At 42.8% G+C, this 24,394-nt stretch overlaps 1 protein-coding gene and 1 pseudogene across 1 annotated transcript; one reads left to right on the top strand and one right to left on the bottom strand.

Annotated features, from left to right (window-relative positions):
• The first annotated feature begins 424 nt into the window (after positions 1-424).
• WFDC8 (WAP four-disulfide core domain 8) lies at positions 425-24,312 on the top strand. The gene is made up of 8 exons (XM_053573762.1): positions 425-456; positions 677-718; positions 10,400-10,509; positions 13,933-14,073; positions 16,602-16,769; positions 20,501-20,641; positions 21,583-21,725; positions 24,179-24,312. The coding sequence occupies exons 1-7, from the start codon at positions 425-427 to the stop codon at positions 21,720-21,722; spliced, it is 774 nt and encodes a 257-aa protein (XP_053429737.1). The 3' UTR covers positions 21,723-21,725; positions 24,179-24,312.
• LOC128573659 (eukaryotic translation initiation factor 4E type 2-like) lies at positions 19,034-19,726 on the bottom strand (annotated as a pseudogene).
• Positions 24,313-24,394: the final 82 nt, after the last annotated feature.

The raw sequence follows: 24,394 nt of genomic DNA, 5'->3' as shown, positions 1-24,394 counted from the left end.
CATCCCAAGTGACTCCATTTAGAAGAACAGAAGCAGACAAAACCAAAAATATGTGTTTGGGAGAATGAATATTTATATTTGGAAAATAGGAAAAACAGTGAGAAAGTTATCGCTTTTAGTTACCGTCTTGAAGACAGGAAGAAGTTGTGATTGGAAAAGAAAAGGACAAGTTAGGAGGAGCAGCAAGTCTTGGAAATCTTTTTCTCCATCTCAGTGATAGTTTAATGAGTGGCTTGCCAGATTAAACATTAATGTTTAATGCATATTTTTATTTTTGCTTTTTTGCACATTACATAATTTTACCAAAAGGAAAGTGGTTCTTCCTCCTTCTCTCCTTTTGTTCACTAACGGAACCAGTCAGTCCTAATGCCATTAGATAGGGCAGAGCCAGGTAGGCGTTTGCCCCAAGGGAAAGGGAGCCACGATGGCTCTGTGTGGGTGTCCGAGCCTGAACAGGTCAGCAGGGCATTTCTGTAGGAGGTCAGCTGGCCTGAGGTGTTGGAGCCAGAGGCAGGTGAGGAGAATGCCCAGTGAGGGGGAGGGGAGCAGCGTAGCATGCAGGGTCAGCCTGAGCAGGCTGGGAAGGAAGGCCCCTGGGCCTGGGGGCAGCTGGCGCAGATTGAGACCCAGTGATGTGAGGAGGGGAGCAGCTGAGTGAAGAGCCTTAGGGCTGAAGTGGAGTGACGAGGCCTGGTGTGGATGGTGGAACTGAAGGAGGGTGAGGCGGGTATCCATGGGTCGGGGGGTGGGAAGGCAAGACCTAATACAGGGTAACAAACCCTGAGCGGGGTGAGGAGGGTGTCCGTATATGGGGAAGCCAGGCATGGAGGGTCAGAGCCCAAGGACATGGAGGAGGACATCTAGAGTTTAGGGTGGTCTCCGGTGGGAAGCCAGGACCAAGCACACTAAGGAGGGGTTCTCTCTGGTGTGGGCCATCAGAGCCTAAGTGGGACAGAGAGAGCATCAACCCACAGGAGCCAACTTCCAGCCCAAGGAAGGTGAGTGGGCCATCTACGGGGTGAGGGGCCCAGTGAGGGGAGTCAGAGCCTGAACAGAGTAGAGTTTGGCATTTTCTGAAAAGAAACAAGCAAATACACATGCATACAAACACACACACACACACACACACACACATGTTTTAATACACACACGTCTGGAAAGTACACAGCCAAGTGTGTCTTTTTCATGGGGCATGGCTGGATATACACATATGTATATATACTTTTTAAAAATTACATTTTAAAACATTTAAAGAATTAAAATAGAACTAATAGTGGCAGGTTATGTTATTCTTCATGATTTTGCATTCCATCCTTCCTTTAAGAGGATTACATCCCTGGCCCTTGCCTCGCTCAACACCCAGAACCTTTTCTTTGAGGATGAGCATCCCTGCCTCACTGATTCTGGGCTCGACCATGAGCTGTGCTTTGCCCTTGGGAACATGAGCAGATATAACACAAGCATTGTGAGTTTTACGTTATGGGTTTCTGCCAGCTCCTTTGTTTTTCCCCTTGGCCACGAGAAGGGGCCTGATCTGGGCAGAGACCGCTCCCGAGTCCCAGAACCTGGAGCAGAGCTCCTGCCTGGCATAGGCAGTGGGCAACTCACAACTTGGATGCATCTTGAACAGGAAAATACTTTTGTTGTGGAAAGCCTTTGAGAGTTCAAGGTCACTTATTTGTATCCCAACAAAAGTAAAACTAACAAAAATATAGATTATTCTCATTCTTTATGGTAGTTGTGTTCTATAAAATCATGGCAAATACAGAATTAGCAAATAACTGAGCTACTGGGGAAACTCAAGATTAGTCTCTTGCGAGCCTCTTGCCGCAACATTTTCATTATCTGATCAATACATAACCTTGTGTGCTTCTGTTAAAAGACATCTTGTATAATATAGTATATTGTTTTTTTTTTTGTTTTTTGCTTTTTTAAGACAGAGTCTCACTCTGTTGCCTTGGGTAGGATGCCATGGCATCACAGCTTACAGCAACTTCAAACTCTTCAGCTAAAGAGAACCTCTTGCCTCAGCCTCCCAAGTAGCTGAGACTCCAGGCACCCGCGACAATGCCTGGCTAGTTTTTCTATTTTTATTAGAGATGGGGTCTCGTTCTTGCTCAGACTGGTCTTGAACTCCTGAGCTCAAGCAATCCACCCATCTTGACCTCCCAGAGTGCTAGGATTACAGGGAAGAGCCACTATACATATATATATTGTCTCATTAACATTGAATCATTGCCAGGCGGCGCCTATGGCTCAGTCAGTAAGGCGCCGGCTCCATATACCGAGGGTGGCGGGTTCAAACCGGGCCCCGGCCAAACTGCAACAAAAAAATAGCCGGGCGTTGTGGCGGGTGCCTGTAGTCCCAGCTACTCGGGAGGCTGAGGCAAGAGAATCGCTTAAGCCCAGGAGCTGGAGGTTGCTGTGAGCTGTGTGAGGCCACGGCACTCTACCGGGGGCCATAAAGTGAGACTCTGTCTCTACAAAAAGAAAAAAAAAACATTGAATCATTGCCAATAGCACTATAACTGATGCCTGAATAAAGCTTATCTAACACATGTGATGTTGGCTTTGCAAGGCCCATCACGGCCTTCTTGCACTTAGGAACCGTACATAGGAATACTCAATAGCACTTCAGCTATTATTAGGTTTATTTTAAATAACTAAATCACCAACAAAAAATGCGAAAGTGTGAAAGATGCAGCACTAAACAGACTATAAAAAGGATATTTGTTTACAGCATGAGAGCTGAAACAAGACTTCAGCTGGGGATGTACATATTTTTGTGCTGCAAATTTTTGCCTGTCTTCAGGAGTAATTGCAAAAGCATCACGAGTATTGATTCTAGGGTAGTAAATGAATTTTAGCAAGGAGGCACATTCCCAAATACAGAATCTGGGAATAATAAAAACAGAGTGTAGCAAACATATAAGACTGTAGAAAAGAATCCCCAATATGTCATTCGTGTCCCCAAATGTCACTTACCAGGTAAAGATTGCTGGAATGGATTTTTACATTGTAGATTTACACTATTTGAAAAATACACACAAAACATATCTCCATGGAATGGTTGAGAACAAAAGGATGGACATGAGACTAAATAAATGCATACAAAAAAGAGCAGGTTTAGTTAGATCAATATCAGGCACTAGAAAACTCAAAGATGAAGATTCCTTTTGGAGATAAAGAGTCACTGGATAATGATAAAAAATTCACTGCACCAGGAAAGTGTATGTATTTACCTAAATGAATAGAACCAGGATATATAAAGCAAGCTCTGATATAATTACAGGCATACATCTACGGCCATGTTGAGAGCCCTCAACTCGCCTTTTTCAATTATTGATAGGTCCAAAGGACAAAAAATTAGACAGGTCTAAAATGTTTAAACAACACACTATGGAAATATACATGGTGTATTTGGTACTCCATAGAATATCATTCTTTTTCAGTGTCACAATGTAGATAGCTGAGTAGTTTATTTAGGGGATGATGTTTTTGGAGGAGTGTTACTCAAGGCATATATTAAAAAGATTCATGGAGCTAGTTGTCCTCAAGATCTCCTATCTGGGGACTGAAGCTAAAGGCACATTTCTGGTTGAGCAGCCCTGTACCAGAACATACCCGCCATGCCTTTGAGAGGAGAAGCGGTGTGAGCGAGGAGCTCTGAGCCATGGAAACGGGGCCTGGAACTGGGTGAGCTCCTAGTGGGGGTGAATCCTAGGGGGTTGTGGGATGTAGTACAGTCATAGTGGGGCCTCACTTGTAGTTCCTGAAGTTTGTAATCTGAAAATTCCACATTGCCTCTTCCCCCAACCCCAGCTTCCTGCCCCTCTGTAGCCTTTCAGTTGCAAAATGCTGTTGAGATTACTGCAAAACAGCAGTCTCTGCCATTTGGGGAAGTTGGGCAAAAAGGTAGGCTCTGGGAAGTGTGGACATGTTAGCAATATTAATTCTTCCAATCTATAAACATAAGGTATCTTTCCATTTATTTGTATTTTCTCCAATTTCTTTCATTAATGCTTTGTAGTTTTCAGTGTACAGATCTGTCACGTCCTTCTTTAATTTTACCCTGAAGTATTTTCTCAATGCTACCGTAAAGGAGATTATCTTAATTTATATTTCAGATAGTTTGTGGTTAGTGTGTGGAAATGCTACTGATGTTGTATGTTGACTTTGTTTCCTGGAACTTTCCTGAATTCCTTTATCAGTTCTAACAGTATTCTGGTGGAGACTGTAGGGTTTTCTTAGAGATAGGATCATGTCATCAGGAAACAGGCTATTCCATTCCTATTCCTATTTGGATGACTTTTAATTATCTTTCTTGCTAATTACTCTGGCTGGGACTTCCAGTACTCCATTGATGACAAGTGGTGACAGTGGGCATTCTTGTCTTGTGCCTGATCATAGAGGAATGCTTTCAACTTTTCACTCTTGAGTGTGACAGTTTGTCATATATGGTCTTTTTTGTGTTGAGGTACATTCCTTCTAGTTCTAATTTGTTGCAAACATTTTTTTTTTTTTGTAGAGTCAGAGTCTCACTTTATGGCCCTCGGTAGAGTGCCATGGCATCACACAGCTCACAGCAACCTCCAACTCCTGGGCTTAAGCGATTCTCTTGCCTCAGCCTCCCAAGTAGCTGGGACTACAGGCGCCCACCACAACACCCGGCTATTTTTTGGTTGCAGTTCAGCCAGGGCTGGGTTTGAACCCGCCACCCTCGGTATATGGGGCCAGCGCCTTACCAACTGAGCCACAGGCGCCGCCCCTGTTGCAAACATTTTTATTATGAAAAAATGTTGAATTCTATTTTCTGCATCTACTAGGATGATCATATGAACTATGATCTTCCTTCTGTGAATACAGTGTATCACGTGTATTGATTTGTATAGATTAAACCATCTTTATATGCCAGGGATAAATTGCACTTGATCATGGTGAACAATCCCATTAATGTACTGTTGAACACAATTTACTAGTATTTTGTTGAGGAGTTTTTGCATCTATGTTTCTGAGAGATATTGGCCTGTAATTTTCTCCTCCTGTAGTGTTCTTGTCTAGCTTCAATATCAGGATTGTGCTGGACTTGTAGATTGAATTTGAAAGTATTCCCACACCTTCAATTTTAAGTGTGATTTGAGAAGGACTGGCATTAGTTCTATAGTTGAGGTTTGGTAGAATTCAGCTGTGAACCCATTAGATCCAGGATTCTTTTTGATGAGAGAGTTTTAATTACTGATTCAATCTTTTCATTGTTTTTCTTTATTCAGATTTTATATTTCTTCATGATTCAATTTTGGTAGGCTATATACTTCTAGAATTTTTTTTTTCTTTGAGATATGTTACCCTTGGTAGAGTGCTGTGGCATCACAGCTCACATCAACCACAAATTCTCGAGCTTAAATGATTCTCTTGCTTCAGCCTCTCAAGTAGCTCAACTATAGGCGCCCGCCACAATGCCCAGCTACTTTTTGGTTGTAGTTGTCATCATTGTTTGGCAAGCCGAGCTGGGTTCGAACCTACCAGCTCCGGTGTATGTGGGTGGCAGCCTAGCCGCTGAGCTACAGGGACCAATCCTACTTCTAGAAATTTATTAGTTTCCTTTGGGTTATTCAATTTATGTATAATGGGTCACAATCTTTTTTTTACATTTTAATTTTTAATTTTTAATTTATTTTTGTTGTTGCATTTTGGCCGGGGCCAGGTTTGAACCCACCACCCTTGGTATATGGGACTGATGCCCTACTCACTGAGCCATAGGCGCTGCCCCGGGTCACAATCTTTATCAAAATTTTAATCATATTTTTCACAGAAAAAAGAAGAAAGAGAATCCTAAAATTTGTATGAAGTTACAACAAACTCTGAATAGCCAAAGAAATTTAGACCAAAATGATCAAAGCTTGAGGCTTCACGTTTTCTGATCGCAAAATATACTACAAAGCTGTTAGTATAAAAGCAGCATGGTACTGGCATAAAAACAGACATATAGATTAATGGAACGGAATAGGAATAAATCCATGCATTTATAGTCAATTGACTTTCAACGAAGTTGTCAAGAACACATAATGGAGACTGTCTCTTTAATAAATGGTGTTGGGAAAACTGAATACCCATGTGAAGAAAAATGAAATTGGACCCTTGTCCCATACCATATAAAACAATAAATCAAAATGGACTTAGGCTAAAGATTAACTGTAATAACTGCAACTATAAAACCTCTAGAAGACATAGGAGGAAAGCTCTATGACATCAGTCTGGGCAATGATTTTTTTTTTTTTTTTTGAGACAGAGCCTCAAGCTGTTGCCCTGGATAGAGTGCTGTGGCATCACAGCTCACAGCAACCTCCAACTCCTGGGCTTAAAGTGATTCTCTTGCCTTGGCCTGTCAAGTAGCTGGGGCTACAGGCACCCACCACAACACCTAGCTATTTTTTGGTTGTAGTTGGCATGTTGTTTGACAGGTTCAGGCTGGATTCTAACCCACCAGCTCTGGTGTATGTGGCTCGGTCCTTAGCCGCTTGAGCTACAGGTGCCAAGCCTGGGCAATGATTTTTTTGGATGTGATCCTGAAAGTAGAACAGAAGCAAAAATAGACAGATGAGACTGCATCAAACTAAAAGTCTTCTTCACAGCAAAGGAAACAATCAACAGACTGAAGAGACAACTTACAGAATGGAAGAAAATATTTGCAAACCATATACCTGATAAGGAGTTAAACTACATAACGTAAATACATTCCTTCAAAACATACAAGGAATTCAACAGCTCAATAGCAGCAAAACAAGTCGATTTTTTAAATGAGCAAAAGATTTGACTAGACGTTTTTTCTTTTTTCTGTTCATGTCTCTTGCCCAACTTTTTTTTTATTGTTTCAGGTTAATTGAGGGTACAACAAATTAGGTTACTTTGATTAGGTTACTTTGTTTGCATTTGTTAAGTTAAGCCCCTCTTATAATTGTGTCCCGCCCCCAAGAGGTGTGCCATAGGAGCACACCCATCCTCCACCCTCCTCCCCTCTCCTGGTTCCTTCCTTGCCCCTCCCCCACCTTGAATTGATTTGAGTTTTCCTCTTCTCTGGGTGTATATTAGACTGTCTGCTGGCTTGATGTTAGAATTGAGTACATTGGATTCTTGATTCTCCATTCTTGTGATGCTTTACTAAGAAGAATATGTTCCAAGTTTATCCAGGTTAATACAAAAGGTGTAAAGTCTCCATCTTTTTATGGCTGAATAGTATTCCAGGCTTTACATAAACCACGGCTTGTTAATCCTCCTGGATTGGTGGGCATTTAGGTTGTTTCCACATTTTGGTGATTATAGATTGAGCTGCAATAAATAGTCTAGGGCAAATGTCCTTATGATAAAAGGATTTTTTTCTTCTGGATGCCTACTAGTGGGATTGTGGGGCCAAATGGAGATCTAATTTGAGTACTTTGAGAATTCTCCATACTTCTTTCCAAAGAGGCTGTTTTGGTTTGTAGTTCCCCAACAGTGTAAAAGTGCTCCACTCCCTCCACATCCGTACCACTATCTGCAGCTTTGGGACTTTGTGATGTGTGTTAATCTTACTGGGGTTAGATGATATCTCAGGATGGCTTTGATTTTCATTTCTCTGATGTTTAGGGACGACAAGCATTTTTTCATATGTTTGTTAGCCATTTGTCTGTCTTCCTCAGAGAAGGTTCTGGTCATGTGTCTTGCCCACTGACTGATACATGGGATTGTTAACTATTTTTTTGTTGATTAATTTGAGTTCCCTATAGATCCTAGTTATTAAGGCTTTGTCGGATTCATAATATGCAAATACCTTTTCCCATTCTGAAGGTTGTCCATGTGCTTTGATTGTTGTGTCCTTGGCTGTGCAGAAGCTTTGAAGTTTAATTAAGTCCCATTTGTTTATTTTTGTTGCTATTGCAGTGATGTCTTCTTGGAAGTCTTCTTCGTAAAATCTTTCTCCATGACTTGGCGCCTGTAGCTCAGCACTTAGGATGCCAGCCACATACACCGGAGCTGACAGGTTCGAATCCAGCCTGGGCCTGCCAAAACAACAATGACAACTACAACCCAAAAATAGCCAGGTGTTGTGGCGGGTGCCTGTAGTCCATGCCTGTATCCCAGCTACTTGGGAGGCTGAGGCAAAAGAATCGCTTAAGCCAAGAATTGGAGGTTGCTGTGAGCTGTGACACCAGAGCATTCTACCCAGGGTGACATAGTGAGATTCTGTCTAAAAAAAAAAAAAAAATTATTTCTCTAGTCTGACATTTTCAAGAGTTTTTCCCCATTTCTTCTAGGGTTCATCATTTCATGCCTTAGATTTAAATCTTTTATTCATCTTGAATCAATTTTTGGAAATGGTGAAACGTATGGGTCCAATTTCAGACTTTTACGTGTGGTTATCCAGTTCTCCCAGTACCTGAATAGACATTTCTTTCTTTTTTTTTTATTAAATCATAGCTGTGTACATTAACGTAATCATGGGGTACAATGTGCTGGTTTTATATACAATTTGAAATATTTTCATCAAACTGGTTAACATAGCCTTCATGGCATTTTCTTTGTTATTGTGTTGAGACATATTCTACATTTAGTAAATTTCACATGTACCCTTGTAAGATGCACCGTAGGTGTGGTCCCACCAAATACCCTCCCTCCACCCATCCTGCCCCCTCCCCTCCCCTCCCTTTCCCCTTTCCCTGTTGAATAGACATTTCTTAAAAGAAGACACACAAATGGCCAGCAGGTTTATTAGAAAATGCCCAACGTCCCTAATCACCAGAGAAATGCAAATGAAAGTCACAGTGAGATATCATCTCACCTCTGTTAGAATGGCTGCTATCAAAAAAGATAAGAGATATAAAATGTTGACAAGGATGTGGAGGAAAGGGGACGTTTGCATACTTCTGGTGAGAATGTAAATTAGTGCAGCCAGTATGGAGAACAGGGTAGAGATTCCTCAGCGAAACTAAACAGAGACTTGCCATATCATCCAGCAATCCCACATCTGGAAATACATCCAAGAGAATGAAATCCGTGTGCCAAAGAGCTACCTGCACCCCTGTGTTCTTTGCAGCACTATGCACAGTAGCCAGAATATGGAAGCAACCTCAGAGCCCAGCAACAAAAGAATGGATACACATTTAGTATATATTTACAATAGAATACCATTCAGTCTTTTAAAAGAAGGAAATTCTGTCATTTGCCACAACATAGGTACTTGTAAACCTGAAGGATATTATGCTAAGTGAGAGACAGAAAGACAAATATCATGTGATCTCACTTTTTTTTTTGAGACAGAGTCTCACTATGTCATCCTCAGTAGAGTGCTGTGGCATCACTGCTCACAGCAACCTCAAACTCTTGGGCTTAAGCGATTCTCTTGCCTCAGCCTCCCAAGTAGCTGGGACTCCAGGCGCCTGCCACAACGCCCAGCTATTTTCTGTTGCAGCTGTCATTGTTGTCTTGCTGGCCCTGGTGGGGTTCGAAACCGCCAGCTTTGGTCAATGTGGCTGGCGCCCTAACCACTGTGCTACGGGTGCTGAGCCACATGATCTCACTTTTATGTGGCATCTAAAAAAATTGAACTTACTGAAGTTTTTGAAACTCTGAGAGTTAATACAGTAAGGCGTTATTCATTTTTTATACCTTAAAGACTACACTAAGGGTGATATATGGGAGATACATATGGAAAATGAGGGCTTGAATAAGTGAGAAAGGAGCATCTGTCTATCTTGTCTGGGAGCCTCATAAAAGACTAAGCTTGGGAATCGCTTAAGCCCAGGATTTGGAGGTTGCTGTGAGCTGTGTGACGCCACGGCACTCTACCGAGGGCCATAAAGTGAGACTCTGTCTCTAAAAAAAAAAAAAAAAAAAAAAAAGACTAAGCTTGGGTAGCCATACAAGACTAAGAGGACTCTCTTGATTAACCCAAGGTCATCTGGGTTCTGCTTCTGTGGAGCCGAGATCCAGCAGGGTCTGCCTAGGCCTTCTGGAAAATCTCATAAAATCAGCTTCTGTCTTCAAGGGAACAAAGAAAAGATTCTCACTAGTGTCTGGGATTGAACCAGGAGCAACTGTGGGCAAACCAGCCCTGCAACTGCTCCAAACAAATTTCTGTGATCATTCAAGTGTGGCCTTTTACCCAGGAGCAAGACAGCACGCAGTGTCTGGCTACGATAAAGTACAGCCCCATGGCAGAATATGGGGCCATCAGACAGGGTCCTGGAACTGAATGTCCTCGACCTCCCCTGACTCACCCTCTGACCTCAGACAAATCCTTGTTGCATTCTGGGAGTCAGTTTTCTTGTCCATGAACTAAGGGAATCTGGTGGGTCAGCTCCATGCACTTTTGGTCTCTCTCTAGCTTGTACCTAACTCTTGCCTCTCTTTTCATCCTCAACAGGCACCTTCCCCGCCACATCTCTGCCCTCTCCAGGAGGAATGCAGCTTTCCTGGTGCTTCTCTCTCTCTCTTTGGACCAGACCTCTGCCTCGCTGGCCAACAAAATCCAATGTGGGTTCAAAAAAGCTGTCGCACTTCTTTTGTAGGAGACATTCTTGGGGATGGAGGGTTGGACATGAGGCAAGGACTAGTGTCAGATGAAGCCACCTCTGCTGTGGGTAGACAGCCACCCCTGTCACTGCCTTGACCCTCCAAGTCCTTTCCTCACCTGATCCCCCCAAATCATTTCCCTAACTTTTCCCAATATGTGTTTTTCCAAGTGTTTATTTATTTATTTTGAGACAGAGTCTCACTTGGTCACTGCTGGTAGAGTGCCATGGAGTCTTAGCTCACAGCAACCTCATACCCTTGGGTTCAAGTAATTCTCTTGCCTCAGCCTCCCAAGTGTCTGGGACTTCGGGCATCCACCATATTTTTAGAGATGGGGTCTCTCTCTAGCTCAGGCTGGTCTCAAACCTGTGAGCTCAGGCAATCTACTTGCCATGGTCTCCCAAGTGTTGGGATTACAGATGTTAGCCACCGTGTCTGACTAATTGTTTTTAAATGAATGAGTCATCTGGGCAGTGCCTGTGGCTCATTGGGTAGGGCCCCGACCCCATACACCGAGGGTGGCAGATTGAAACCTGGCCCTGGCCAAATTGCAACAAGAAATAGCCGAGTGTTGTGGTGGGCGCCTGTGGTCCCAGCTACTTGGGAGGCTGAGGCAAGACAATCGCCTAAGCCCAGGAGTTGGAGGTTGCTGTGAGCTGTGTGATGCCACGGCACTCTACTGAGGGTGATAGAGTTGAGATTCTGTCTCTACAAAAAAATAAAAAATTAATGAGTCATCAGGCTTGAGCCAGAGGAGAGAGGTCTGGTGAAGAGGCTGTTGTGATAGTTAAAGAAAGAAGCGGGGATGAGTTCAGGTGCTGACCTGAGGGAGTGGCCATAAAGAGAGAGAGGACAGGGGCTTGGAGAGAAATTTCAGAGATAGAATTGACCAAAACCTATAACTAATAGGATGCCGGGTGGCAGAGAGAGATGAATAAATCTCTGGATTCTAGTAACAGAGTGTACCTGCTGGTGCCAAATATCAAGATGGGGGACAGAGAATAAGGCAGTGCTGCTCACACACAATGAGACAGTAGCTCAGTCTTCCACGTGTTAGAACAGAGGTGCTCACAAGATGCCCACATGAGGTCTTTCCCAGGCAGTTGGAAATAAGTGTCTTCAATTTGGAATAGAAGCTGGGCCTGGAGAGAGATGTGGGAATCACAGTCAAGGTCATGGGAATAGATGTGATAACCAGGAAGTATGTGGCAGGTAATGTCAGGAGACAGATGAAGTCAGAATTCCCCAGTAGATGAAGAGGGACCCCTGGGGTGCGGGTATCAGGAAGGAGGCTACACACAAGGCAAGTGGCTGAGAAAAGCCAACCAGGGAGGGGAGAGGGTTTTAAAAGAGAATTCAAGCTGACGATGGGGTAGGAGTTACAATGACTAAACTCAAGCAAAGGTACAGAAGGCTCCTGAAAGCAGGAGGGAGGCTGACATCAATACGAGTGGGCTGGTTTATCTTCAGAATCTCAAGACTACCCTTTCTAGGCCTCTTTACCCCTTTGGAAGTGTCTCTTTTGGATTTTATTAACTCGCCCTCTGCCCAAACCTAGAACAATGGTTTCCGAGTAGAAGCCTATATCCTGGTGCCCAACTCCCTGCTCCAGGATCACCTGGGGTTCTTTTTTACCAGCAGGATTCACAGGCCTCTCTTTCTAGAGATTCTGATTGAGTCTAGAGTCTGTATTTTCTGGAAGATGCATAGATGATTTTGATGTATGCTCCAAATTAGGAACCACATACTCTTTTTAGCTTCAAGCCACACTTGGAGGGGGCATTAAGGGTGCCAGGAAGGATAAGAAGTGAAGCTGGAAAGTGCTAAAACTCTCAGTGGCTGGTCTTCGGGGCAGGTGGGGCTTCTGATGTGAGTCCTGGACTCTAAATTCCAGACTTGCTCCTAATTCACTCTATTATCCTATCTGGCCTCATTTTTAGAAAACCTGTGATATCAGGAGGTTGGAGCTAATGGTAAGTGTTCCTTCCAATTCTGAAATCCTCTAACTCCAAGACTCAGTAGTATCCAGGGGGATCAGGCTTCTCTAGTCAGATTCCACAGAAGAGATGTCCACTTTCCAGCCATGGAGCCACCCTAAGCACTATATTATCCATCTGTTGTTGTGCAACAAATTTTCTCTAGGTGGGAAGTCTGGCCTGGAGCATCTGGGTTCTTTGCTCAGGTCCTCACCAGGCTGAGCTCTAAGTGTCAGACAAGGATGTAGTTCTCATTTGGTACACAAGATCTTCTTCCAGGTTTGCTAGTTGTCAGCAGAAACATTTCCTTGAAGTTTTAGACTGAGGCTTCCTGCTGGCTGTTCATTCTAGAGGTCACCCTCATTCCTTGGCACGTGGCCTCAGCCATCTTCCAAGTTACCAGCTGGATCCTTTTCATAGTTTGAATCTCTCTGACATCTTTAGCAGCCAGAAGAAAACTTTGCTTTTAAAGGACTAAATTGATTAGGCCTGGTCCACTTGGTTCTTCTCTGATCTTAAAGGTCAACTAATTTGGGACTTTAATTTTTCTGCTCAGTCTCTTCACAGTAGTATCTAGATTCTTATTTGAGTCAATCATCAGAGGATGGGAATCTTGGGGGTGCAACTTTGACATTCTGCCTACCACAGCACTGAAATCCAGGAGCCAGGTCTAACCCTGGAAAGGGAAGAAATAACTCCATATCTTCTAAGTTCTTACCTTGTGCCAGGTGCCATGGTAGATGCATTATGAACATCATCCCTCCTAACTCTTACAAGTAGCCTGTAAGGCAGGGATTGCCATTCTCATTTTCAAGGTGGAAAACTTCTGACTCAGACAAAATAAAATACTTTTCTCAAGATATTTAGCTAGCTCGTGTTGGAGCCAGGATCTCAAGACAGATCTGACTGTTCTTCCACTCCACCATTCCTTTCCCCCTTAGAGGTAACTTGGAAGTCATATAGTTAAACTCAGATTAATTTTGAGTTCACAGGCGTGAAGGGCCAAAGTTAAGCCTCCTGACTCCTATTTCCTTGATGTTTCCACCGCTCCTTAACTGATTTCCCCTGTCCACTAAGATACTAGAGGCAAAGGAGTTAAGCACTAAAATGTTAGGTTTCAAGAAGAGAGGGGCACTCCTGACTTTTAGGCCATTTAAGGTCCCTACCTAACCCTTGCCCTAGAATCCAAGCTGCTTCTCTTTAAGTTCTTCCTGGGTATGAATTCCTGATTCAGACCCATCTAAATGGACTAACAGTGGTAAGGGACAGATCTCCTAAATAGAAGCAGATCAAGATGTGAAAATTGAAGCTAGAGGATAGGGCTGAGAGACTTTCATACTCACCTTTGCCATGGGACAAAGAGCTAAAACTCCCAAAGGATGTGAGTTTGGACATTTCTTTCTTGCAGGGAAACCAGGAACGTGCATCCAAGAAAGAATCACCTGTTACTCCAAACAGGCCGACTTGTGCAAAACGGATTTCAACTGCGAGGAATCCCTAAAATGCTGCCTTTTTGGCTGTAGGAGGAGGTGCATGGATCCCTATCAAGGTAGTAGCTTCTGGATTGAGGGTAGAGTTACCTTTTGAGGTTTCCCTCTTCTTACTCTGCCCAGAACCACTGGATGGCAGCACAAAGAGGCCAGGGTCATGCTTTTCTCATTTTCTTCAACTCCCAACCATCAAGTACAAACCATGAATCTAGGCATAGCAGCCAACAACTAGATAATATTGATGCTAGTCTTCATTGTCCAAAATTCAATTATTTACAGATAACTAATACTTGTTACATACTTACTCTGTGTTAAGAGCCTAGATACTGGGGTCATTTTTGGGCTTTGGTCTTCTAGAAAGTTTTCTGGTAACTCAAAGAACTGTGTGTTTTACATAGATTCTTTTATTCATTCATTCATTCTTTCTTTTTTTTTTTTTTTAATTTTTTTGAGACAGAGTCTCACTCAGTTGCTCCTGGCTGGAGTGCCATGGTGTCATAGCACACAGCAACCTCAAACTCCTGGCCTCAAGAGATCTCTTGCAGGCCAGGTGTGGTGGCTCATGCCTGTAATCTTAGCACTCTGGGAGGCCGAGGCAGGTGGATTGCCTGAGCTCACAGGTTTGAGACCAGCCTGAGCAAAAGCGAGACCCCCATCTTCAAAAAAATCTGGGTGTTGTGGCAGGCACCTGTAGTTTCAGATACTTGGGAGGCTGAGGCAAGAAAATAGCTTACGCCCAAGAGTTGGAGGTTGCTGTGAACTATGACATCACAGCACTCAATGGGGGGGGACAAAGTGAGACTCTGTCTCAAAAAAAAGAAAAAAAGAAAAAGAAATCCTCTTGGCTCAGCCTCCCGAGTAGCTGGGACTACAAGGCGTGCACCACCACACCTGGCTAGTTTTTCTATTTTCAGTAGACAGTGGGTCTCAATCTTATTCAGGCTGGTCTTGAACTCCTGAGCTCAAGGGATCCTCCCACCTCAGCCTCGCAGAGTGTCAGGATTACAGACGTAAGCCACCTCCTCCAGTCTCATTCATTCATTTATTCAGCAAATATCTATTGTCCATGTCCTTGGACAAAGACCACCAGGGACACACCTGCAGTTGAAGAAGTTGGGTTTATTACTTGTTGCGATGCAGGATGCTCACCACAGACAAACATGAAGCATCTCAGTAAGAAGCTGTTAGAAAGACTGTATTATAAGATTTGGGTTTTGACTGGGTAATGTGGGGAAGTGTCCAAAGAAGGGAGGGTTTGCTCTACATTGCAATTCTATACCCAAAGTGCCTAACAAAGTACCTGACATATAAAAGGAATGAAATGTCAAGGAAGAAAAAAGTATCCCCTAAGGTTTGAAAACTGACTTGGCATTCACAGCTAAGCCACACGGATCCCTTGTTTGGACATCTGAGGTCAGACAATTAAGTTCACGAACTCGTCCTAGAAAAAGTGCTACATATCTTGCTGTTGAATATCTCCATGGTCACCTTTAAAGTACACCCCTTGGGAAGCTAATCACTGACACCAGTGCCTAGTCCACGCTTCAGAGCAACTTTGGAACTCTTTTTCTGGAATGGCCATCAGAGCTGTCGTCATACAAGGTCTGACAATTAGGTTTATGAACTCGCCTTAGAAAATGTCCTATGTACCTCACTGCTGGATATCATTATGGTCACCAGATGGCCACGGGGAGTATTACAAAGTGACCACGGGGATGGTCAGCAATAAAGTATGTAGCTCTGTTGTAGGATGAATTTGTGAATTTAATTGTCTGACCTTGTAAAAAAATTCCCTAGCACAGGTACACCAAACAAGATCACTCTGAGATCATGATAAACGGAGACAAAAACAAGATCACTGTGAAACCTACAAGATACCGAGCATCTCCCTCTCCCAGATAACATGGGTGACTTATGCTTCTCTGCCAGTTACAGCCTTATCCTCACTCTAGTCTTCCCTCTGTATAGTTCAGATTCGCTGGGACACCCAGTCATTGAATTGCCCTACTTTCTGACAGCACCCAGGGTTTAGAGCCCACCCTCACTTCTTTAGATTCTTTCTCTCTCTCTTTTTTTTTATTTCAGGTGTTTGTGAGGGTACAAACAACCAGGTCACAATGTTTGAATTTGTTAGGTACAATCCCTCTCGTAGCTGTGTCCCACAGCCAAAGCGTGTGCCACATCTTTAGATTTTTTTTCTAACAGCTTCTTACTGAGCTGCTTCATGTTGGTTGATGGCGGACATTCTCCTGCAATGCAACAAACAGTAAACCCAACTTGTTTATTACTTGGATCTGTAGGTCGTGTCCTCCTGAAGCTCAGAGCAGCAGAGAAGAAAGATTGGCTCCAAAGTACAATATTCCTGATATGCTCTTCATAATATTATTAGCAAGGAATAAGTGACTCCTAGAGGGGCTATATGCATCAGTAATAGAACTAGGACTAGGGTTTTTTGTTTGTTTGTTTTACCGTGGCCCTTTCAATGACTTTGACGATGATACCATGAGCTATGACAATGGGTGAGGACCTGACTGCCTCATTTCATCTCTACTTACTTTTTTCTTCTCTCTTTGTTCCCTGCCCTCAGAACCCTGCACACTGCCCTTGAGTGAAGGGAAGTGTAGGCTTAAAGTACAGCGCTGGTATTTTGACGCTGAGGAATATGTCTGCAAACCTTTTGTGTATAAGAGCTGCGATGGGAATGCCAACAATTTCATGAGACAGAGAGACTGTGAGAAAGCCTGCATGTCAGTTGGTGAGACTCACAGCCTGGCAGTCTGGGGGCCTAGTTTAACTAGGAATAGAATACCAGTGAGGATATAGGCTCAGACTTTGAGGTTAAACTTCCTTGGTTCAAGTCTTAGCTCTGTCATTCACTAGCTAGGTGGTCTTGGGCCAGTTGCTTGCCATGAAGAGTTTTAGTTTTCTTGTCTATAAAATGAAGATAATACTAGCATTTATTTATGGAACTGTTCTGGAAAAAAATGACATAGTACATAAAGTGCTAATACAGTTTGGTCAATGGGACTTGAAATCCACGTCTACCCCCTTGGAAGAAAGTATTGCCTCATCATTTTGACCTTTTTTTTTTTTTTTGAGACAAAGTCTCAAGCTGTCACCCTTGGTAGAGAGCCGTGGCATCACAGCTCACAACAACCTCAGACTCTTGAACTTAAGTGGTTTTCTTGCCTCAGTCTCCCTAGTAGCTGGGACTACAGGCGCCCACCACAACCCCAGGCTATTTTTTTTGTTGCAGTTGTCATTGTTGTTTAGCTGGCCAGGGCCAGGTTCGAACCCACCAACCTTGGTGCATGTGGCCGACGCCCTACCCACTGAGCTACCAGCACCACCCCTTACAACCTTTTGATTTTCATCTTGAGGATTTACCCAAGAATGAGCTGTAGAACAGCTGTCTCTGGAGTCTCATGGGGTAAGTATAGACACTGGCAGTGGAGCGTAGGTTGGGGAAGTGAGAGGGGAGGGTTGTGGGTTATGTCCTTAGTGAAAGGGTCATCACAGTGATGTCGGGAGACAGTGTCTCACAGTACCTCCATTAAAACCCTTTCCCACTTAAGACAACTTTCTTCACCTCTTTTGAGTCTCAGTTCCCTCCCCTGTCATGCTGGACTAACAGCAAACACTTCACTGAGTTGTTGGGACGAGAATACATGATCAAAAACACAAAGATTGACATGGTAGCTGTCCAGTGGGTGGTTTACTAACAACTGAGATGGTGAGTTTTGATCTTCAAAATGCAGCACTGTGTGGTTTATGAGGCACCATTTCGATTTTGACCTCAGATTCTGCAAGGCAAGCTGAAAAGACGTCCCGTCACTACTGCTTTGTATATAGGGAAATAGAGTCAGCGAGGGAAAAAGTTAGTTGCCCAAGGAGTTGGTCAGGAGTAGAGTTGAAATTTTAATTCCACAGGCTCAATAAGCCTGAAGGTCAAGGGAGTGCTGTGGCCTGGCTTGATGAAACAGAGACCGTGAGCCTCCCTTTGTGGGAGGCTCTAAGGAATCATGGGGCTGCGGACATGACCTTGGTCTTCTCTCCCAGGAACACTGGGAAGGCAAAGCCAGGGAAATGAGCTTGGGCTGATTTGTGGAAAATTTAGGTTGGGGGTCAGAGGCAACCTGAAAATCAAACATACCCTCACAGAGTGAGAAATAGCCCAGAGAAGCTCTGGTAGAATTTACGATCAGTAGATATGCACAAAATCCCTTAGAGTTGATTTAAATACGGTGTCTGAATGACCTACAAAGTTGAAGCTCCAGCCCAGATCTGACATTCAAACTCTGCTGTGTACCTCCACCTCCACCTGGATCTCACAGACACCTTACACTTAACTTTTCTAAAACAGAATTTATCTTTGTTCCCCTATCCCAGACCTGCTCTAGTCATAGTTCCCTTCATGTAGGTTGAAAAAACTTGGAAACCACACTTGATGCCTCCCATTCTCAGTTAACATCCCTTAAATCGGGAAATTATTTTATTTTTCAAAATGTTCCAATAATTTAATGGCAGGGCTAGCAGAGAGCATTTATAGCCATCCTGGACTCTCTAACAGAATGCCTTTCCTGGACGCAGGGACATTCATAACACTGGTATCTCTTATCAACAACTCTGGAATGTAAATGTGATTGCTTTGCCCTTCACGTAACATAAAAAGAGAACAGCAGGGTGCCCCGGAGGCATCTGGACAGCACACAGCAAAACAAAAGACTAAATTATCTCCCCAAACACATACACAATGCCATTAAAAAGCAACGTTTGTTTGTCTATTACAAAGTCATGCTTGCTATTTTTCCTCTTTATGAAGCCAGCAATGCTGGGAGGTGTCCAGTGGAATCCATTCTCCAGGAATGAGTGCAAAAGGGGAGCACTCGGCCCAGGGGTGTCCCTGCGGTGAGCAGCTGGAAGGCCTGGCTAGAGGCCCCTCATCCATTTCTAACACACACACGCACGCACGCACGCACGCACGCACTTGCGTGCGTATTTTTGCCAGGCTGTGTACTTTCACATCATGATTTTTGTATTTCCAAAGCTTGAAGTGTCTTGATGCTATCCGTGTGAGTTTTGTGTTCCATGATGGTGTTGGGAAGCAGGGTAAGCACTCACCCAAGTGAATCCCGGTTTCAGGCTGTGGTTGCTTGGTAGCTGGCATTATACATTGAAATAATGTCATCTTGAAAGCAGACAGAAACCACAGCCCCACAGATGTGTTCTCCATTCCCCTCACATGGCCAGAATGAGATTCTCCCAGCAAGGGGAGGCCAAGCCCTTTTGCCGCTGAGTAATGCATTTGCTACCATTTTTATTTGTATCATTCAGCCTCCCACATGGGTTCAATTCCTTCTTTGAACAGATGGAAGTCACTGTGGTCTGTCAGGTCTCCGGGACCTACCATGTGGCTATAAAACCTGCAGAACCGCTCTATAAAAGCAAAGATGACAGTCTGCTGGATATTCTGTTCATAGCTCTGTGACCTGGTAGGACAGCCAGGGGTTCCCCAGAGTACCCCCTGCCCCTGCACTGCAAGGGATGCTCTGCTGGTCCAGGGACAGCAGACTTCCTTTTGCTGTTGTTCTGATTTTTGTTACATTCCATTTTTTCTTTCTTACCATTTTCTTCATTTTGATCATGGTCCCCACTGTCATCATCTTTTGAGGCATCAACTTTCTTGTCCATCCTCTTGGTGCTGCTATCCGCACTGCCTCACCAGGAAATAATTTTAGTTCTACCCTGAAAGTAGACCCTGAATCTGACCACTTCTTGCCACCTCTGTAGCTGCCACCCTGATCTGAAGCTCCAGCTTCTCACCTGGGTTGTGGCAACAGCCTCCTAAAAGGTCTTCCTGCTTCTGTCCTTCTTACAATCTGTTATCAACACAGTAGCCACAATGAACTTTTTAAAACATGGATCATTAGCCAAGCATTGTGGTGAGTGCCTATAATCCCAGCTACTCAGGAGGTAGAAGCAAGAGGATCGCTTGAACTCAAGTGTTTGAGGTTGCTGTGAGCTATTATCACGCCACGGTAGTCTAGCTTGGGTGACAGAGTGAAAAACTGTCTCAAAAAAAAAAAAAAAAGGTCGGGTCAGGTCATGTCACTCCTCTCCTGAGAACACTGCAATGGCCACCCATCTGATTCAAAGTAAAACCAAATACCTTAAAATAGCTTACATTGATTTGTGTAGATTTTACATAATTATCCCTATTTTACAGAGAAGGAAACTGAAGTCACTTGTTAAGTGGCAGAGCTGGAACTTGACCTTGGGGCTTCAGGCATAAAATCCAGCACTCTTTCTGCCATATCCCACAATATGGTGAGAAAATTTCATTCTTCCACAGTCTACCGTAGATGGATAGGGTAGGATGACCCAAGTGGCAGAAAGAAGTACTAGCTTTGAAGAGAAGGAAAAGTTGTTTGAAGGGTGGGGTGATGGGGTGGGGTGTGAAGAAACTCACATCTGCTCTTGTTATAGTCAAGAAAGGACAGTGCCCACTCTTTCCTTTCTCTGCCCGTATGGAGTGTCCAGCTTCATGTAAGAGTGACATCGATTGCCCAGAGAAGGATAAATGTTGTGACTCCAGGTGTGGTTTTGTTTGTGCCAAGGTCTGGACAGGTGAGGACTGGAGATGCACCTCCCAAAGACTACTGGGCATATGCCAAGGACACTAAGTTTTCTCATGAAATGGGGGTATCTTGAACCTCAGATGCCCCTTGGGTTGGCCTTTGAGGAAGCTTGGCCTTTCAGTGCCCAGCCAGTGCCCTTTTGTTGACCTCCTGACCTCTGAAGACTATTGTGCTATTCTTCAAAGCCAATCATGCAAGGTATCACTCTCCATTCTTTCCTGAGAAAACTTAGCTATTATGAGTCTCATTCTCTAGTGACCTGCAAGGTGACAATGTCCACTGATTCATTAGAAAAGTCCTAACCATTAGGTGTATCCCTAATAACCTCTGGTGTCTACACAGAACTCCAGAGCACGAACATCGTATTCACGTCCTGTAAGTAGGCTGGGAAAAAGATTAGTACCAAATGCTGGTAGGGTAGAAGCCAACTGTAATCTAGTGCTTGTTCTCCCATGTAGTCCTAGGGATTGTCAGTGTTTTAAGGTACATATGTTATAGTGGCAAGAGTTAATCTTTTCGACAGCCTTCAACATTTCTATGGGCATTCTGTGCAGCCTTAGGCAAATGACATCCTCCTATATAGTCCTCAAATCCTACAATTTACAAAACAAGAAAGTTCTGAGTGCTCTCTTAAGACTCCTTCCACCTCTGGTACTCTGGGATAATATAACCTGAATCCACTAATTCTGTAGGAGCAGGTGTCCTATCATACTGTATACATCAGAGATGGCAAGACTTTTTTGATATTCCTCAAATTATTAACCCATAGAAAGTTGATATTCTACTTCATCCAGTCTATTGTTATTATAGGGGAGAAGGTAAGAAGCTAAATCAAAACAAAACTGTTTGAGATTCCCAAGATTCTCTAAATTTGTCTCAAATTATGATCAAGCATTTCAATATCAAGTATCTTATTTTAACCCCATAAAGTCAAACCAGGTTTCTGCCCACCCAAGCCCTTGAAATGTGAGAAGATTAATAAGCCCACTTGCCTGAAGGATGATGAGTGCCCATTAACAGAAAAGTGCTGCACAGATTGTGGACTGAAATGCATGGAACCTGAAAATTGAACAGTAAGTACATAATACATTATCATCAAAATTATTAACTATAAGTAGCATAATCAAAAGTTATCGGTTTTATCTTATTCAGCTAACTTGCCAAATTATCTTGCTAAGTATGACTATATTTCATAGGGTTACTTTGATTATATATATTCATGTCACCTGAAAATAATGATAAAGTTGACTCGTTTTTTTCCAGTGTTGTGACTTTATTTTCTTGTCATCTTATGTAGAATCTCTGAAATAATGTTGCAAATAAGGCAATGGCAACTATCTCTATGTAGTTCCTTCTTTCCAAGTCAATAGCTCCTGCAGACATAGTTCTACAAAAGACATTTGTGGTTGGATTTGGGATTTTATGCACTTAGGTTATTTCCTTTTTTAAGGTTATTTCCTATTCACTTGTAGCTGCTCCTGGAAATGACTGCTGAATTTTACCAAATATCTTTTGAGCATATAGTTATAAAATGATTTTTCTCTTCCAATTTGGTTGGCTTAATAGCTTATATTGATTTTCATGTGTTGAACTATCCTTGCATTCTTAGAATAACCTTAATTGCATTGATGATATACTTGTATCAATCAACACACTGTTGGTTCTCTAGAAAATAGTTTAATTAGAATTTTCATCTATAGTCAAAAGAAAAATAGGTCAATTTCTTTTTTGATATTTGAGTCATATTACTTTCACAAAACTAGGGTAAGAAAATAATTGGGGAAGGCACCTACTTTTTCTATGATCTGAATATTTTTGATAATATATCAATTCTCTGTTCTTTGAAGTCTACACAAAATTCAGCCCCAAAAGCATCTAGGTCAGGTTCCTTCTTGATATATGTGTATCTTTGCACATTTTAAATATTTCATTTTATATTACATGTATGTTCTCTACTCTCTCTTTTGTGAATTTGGGTCTTATATATTGCTAAAACTGACCAAATTATCCTATATTCCTTTAGAGAAAGTAATGTGTGATTCTTTTTTGTATTTCAATTTTGGTTAATGTTTTCACTCATACATTCATGTTTCTATCCACCCATCTACCCACTAACCATGCAATCCGTTTACTAATCTACTTATTCCCTCACTTAATACCCAAGCCCCACTCATCTCATGTTCTTCCATTGACACACCTTCCACTTTATCTATTTCCACACCATGTGTCCATCCACCTATCCCTTTTAGTCATATTCCTTCTACTTACCTAACTGCTCATTTTATATCTAGCCCTTAATTCAGAGGTCCTCAAACTTTTTAAAGGGCCAGTTCACTGTCCCTCAGACCGTTGGAGGGCCAGACTATAGTTTAAAAAAAAAAAATGAACAAATTCCTATGCACACTGCACATATCTTATTTTGAAGTAAAAAAATAAAACAGGAACAAATACAATCACACCACCTCATGTGGAGTTTGAGGACCCCTGCCTTAATTCATCTGTCATTTATCCTCTCCACACTCTTTCTCTCTCTCTCACACACACATTATTTTACACCCATCAGCATTCTCAACCATCATTTCTATACTTACCTCCTTTCATCCACCCACTAATCCACTCATCTATTATTTCCTAGATAGATTTCCTAGATAGATCCACTTATCTATTCAAATGGCCTCCACTATCCCATCAGTAACCTATTCTTCCTTATATCCAATCCACTTCTTCAGCCATCCTATTACCCACCCATCCATAATCTATTCATTCATGCACCTAAATATTCATGCTTCTCTCACCCATCCCTCTTCCTCCTCATTCAGCTATCTTCCCATTCATCACTTTGTTGACTGCCCATTCATCTACCTATCCACACACCTACCAATCCCCCCACCTACATTGCTCATCCAGAATAAGTACTGCTTATTCTGAACCTATTCAAGCTCTAAGCACTAGGTTCTAAGTGCTAGGGGAAGCAAACATGCAACTTAGTAATACAGTTTGAGGTGCAGAGAACAATATAGAAAGCCAACAATGAGAAATCAACCCATGTGACATGTCTTCATCTAATTCAAAAACAAGAGTTGCCAGTAGAGGCCAGTCTGCTCTGTTCTACTGGGAGTCCCTGTTCTGAGCACAAGATTGGTCCTAGAACTAAAGTGGCATGAGGCAGAGGTAGGGTACTATGGCCATCAATGAGAGGAGATGAGTGCTAGAGGGGTAGGTGGGTCTCTTCCCAGCCTTCTCTAAGAAGGGGCCCAACCCGTGATTCATCCCAGGCCCTAAGACAAAAATTCAATTCTACCTGCTTGGAAAGTGAGACTGTTGGGTGGGTCTGAAAATTAGACAGGACAGAATGGGATGGAACAACTAGAAAAAGTTTTAATTTGTTTTCAAGAAAATTTAGAAAATAATGCATTCTTAATTGGGAACCCAGAGAACCATTTGGAAATTTACTGCCTTTGTGAGTCTTGAACCACTGTCTATACTAATGACATCACCTTCTTCTTCCCTGCCACCCCTTTTTAAGGTGTACACCTTTACTGAGCTGTTCTTGAGTCAGTGTGTAGGTAAGCTCTGCTGCCTCCACATCTCCACCTGCTCCCAGGGAGACTAAACAACTTCCTACATCTCAAACTGGGGGAAAAAATAGAGGACGACAACAGCCGATCACTCAAAATAAAACAAAATTTAAAAATATTGGGCAAAGATTTTTAAAATTTGCATTACATAATTCACACAAAAG

The sequence above is a fragment of the Nycticebus coucang genome, chromosome 21, assembly GCF_027406575.1.
Source record: "Nycticebus coucang isolate mNycCou1 chromosome 21, mNycCou1.pri, whole genome shotgun sequence".
Classification (NCBI taxonomy): Eukaryota; Metazoa; Chordata; class Mammalia; order Primates; family Lorisidae; genus Nycticebus; species Nycticebus coucang.
This window is presented reverse-complemented; position numbering and strand designations above follow the sequence as displayed.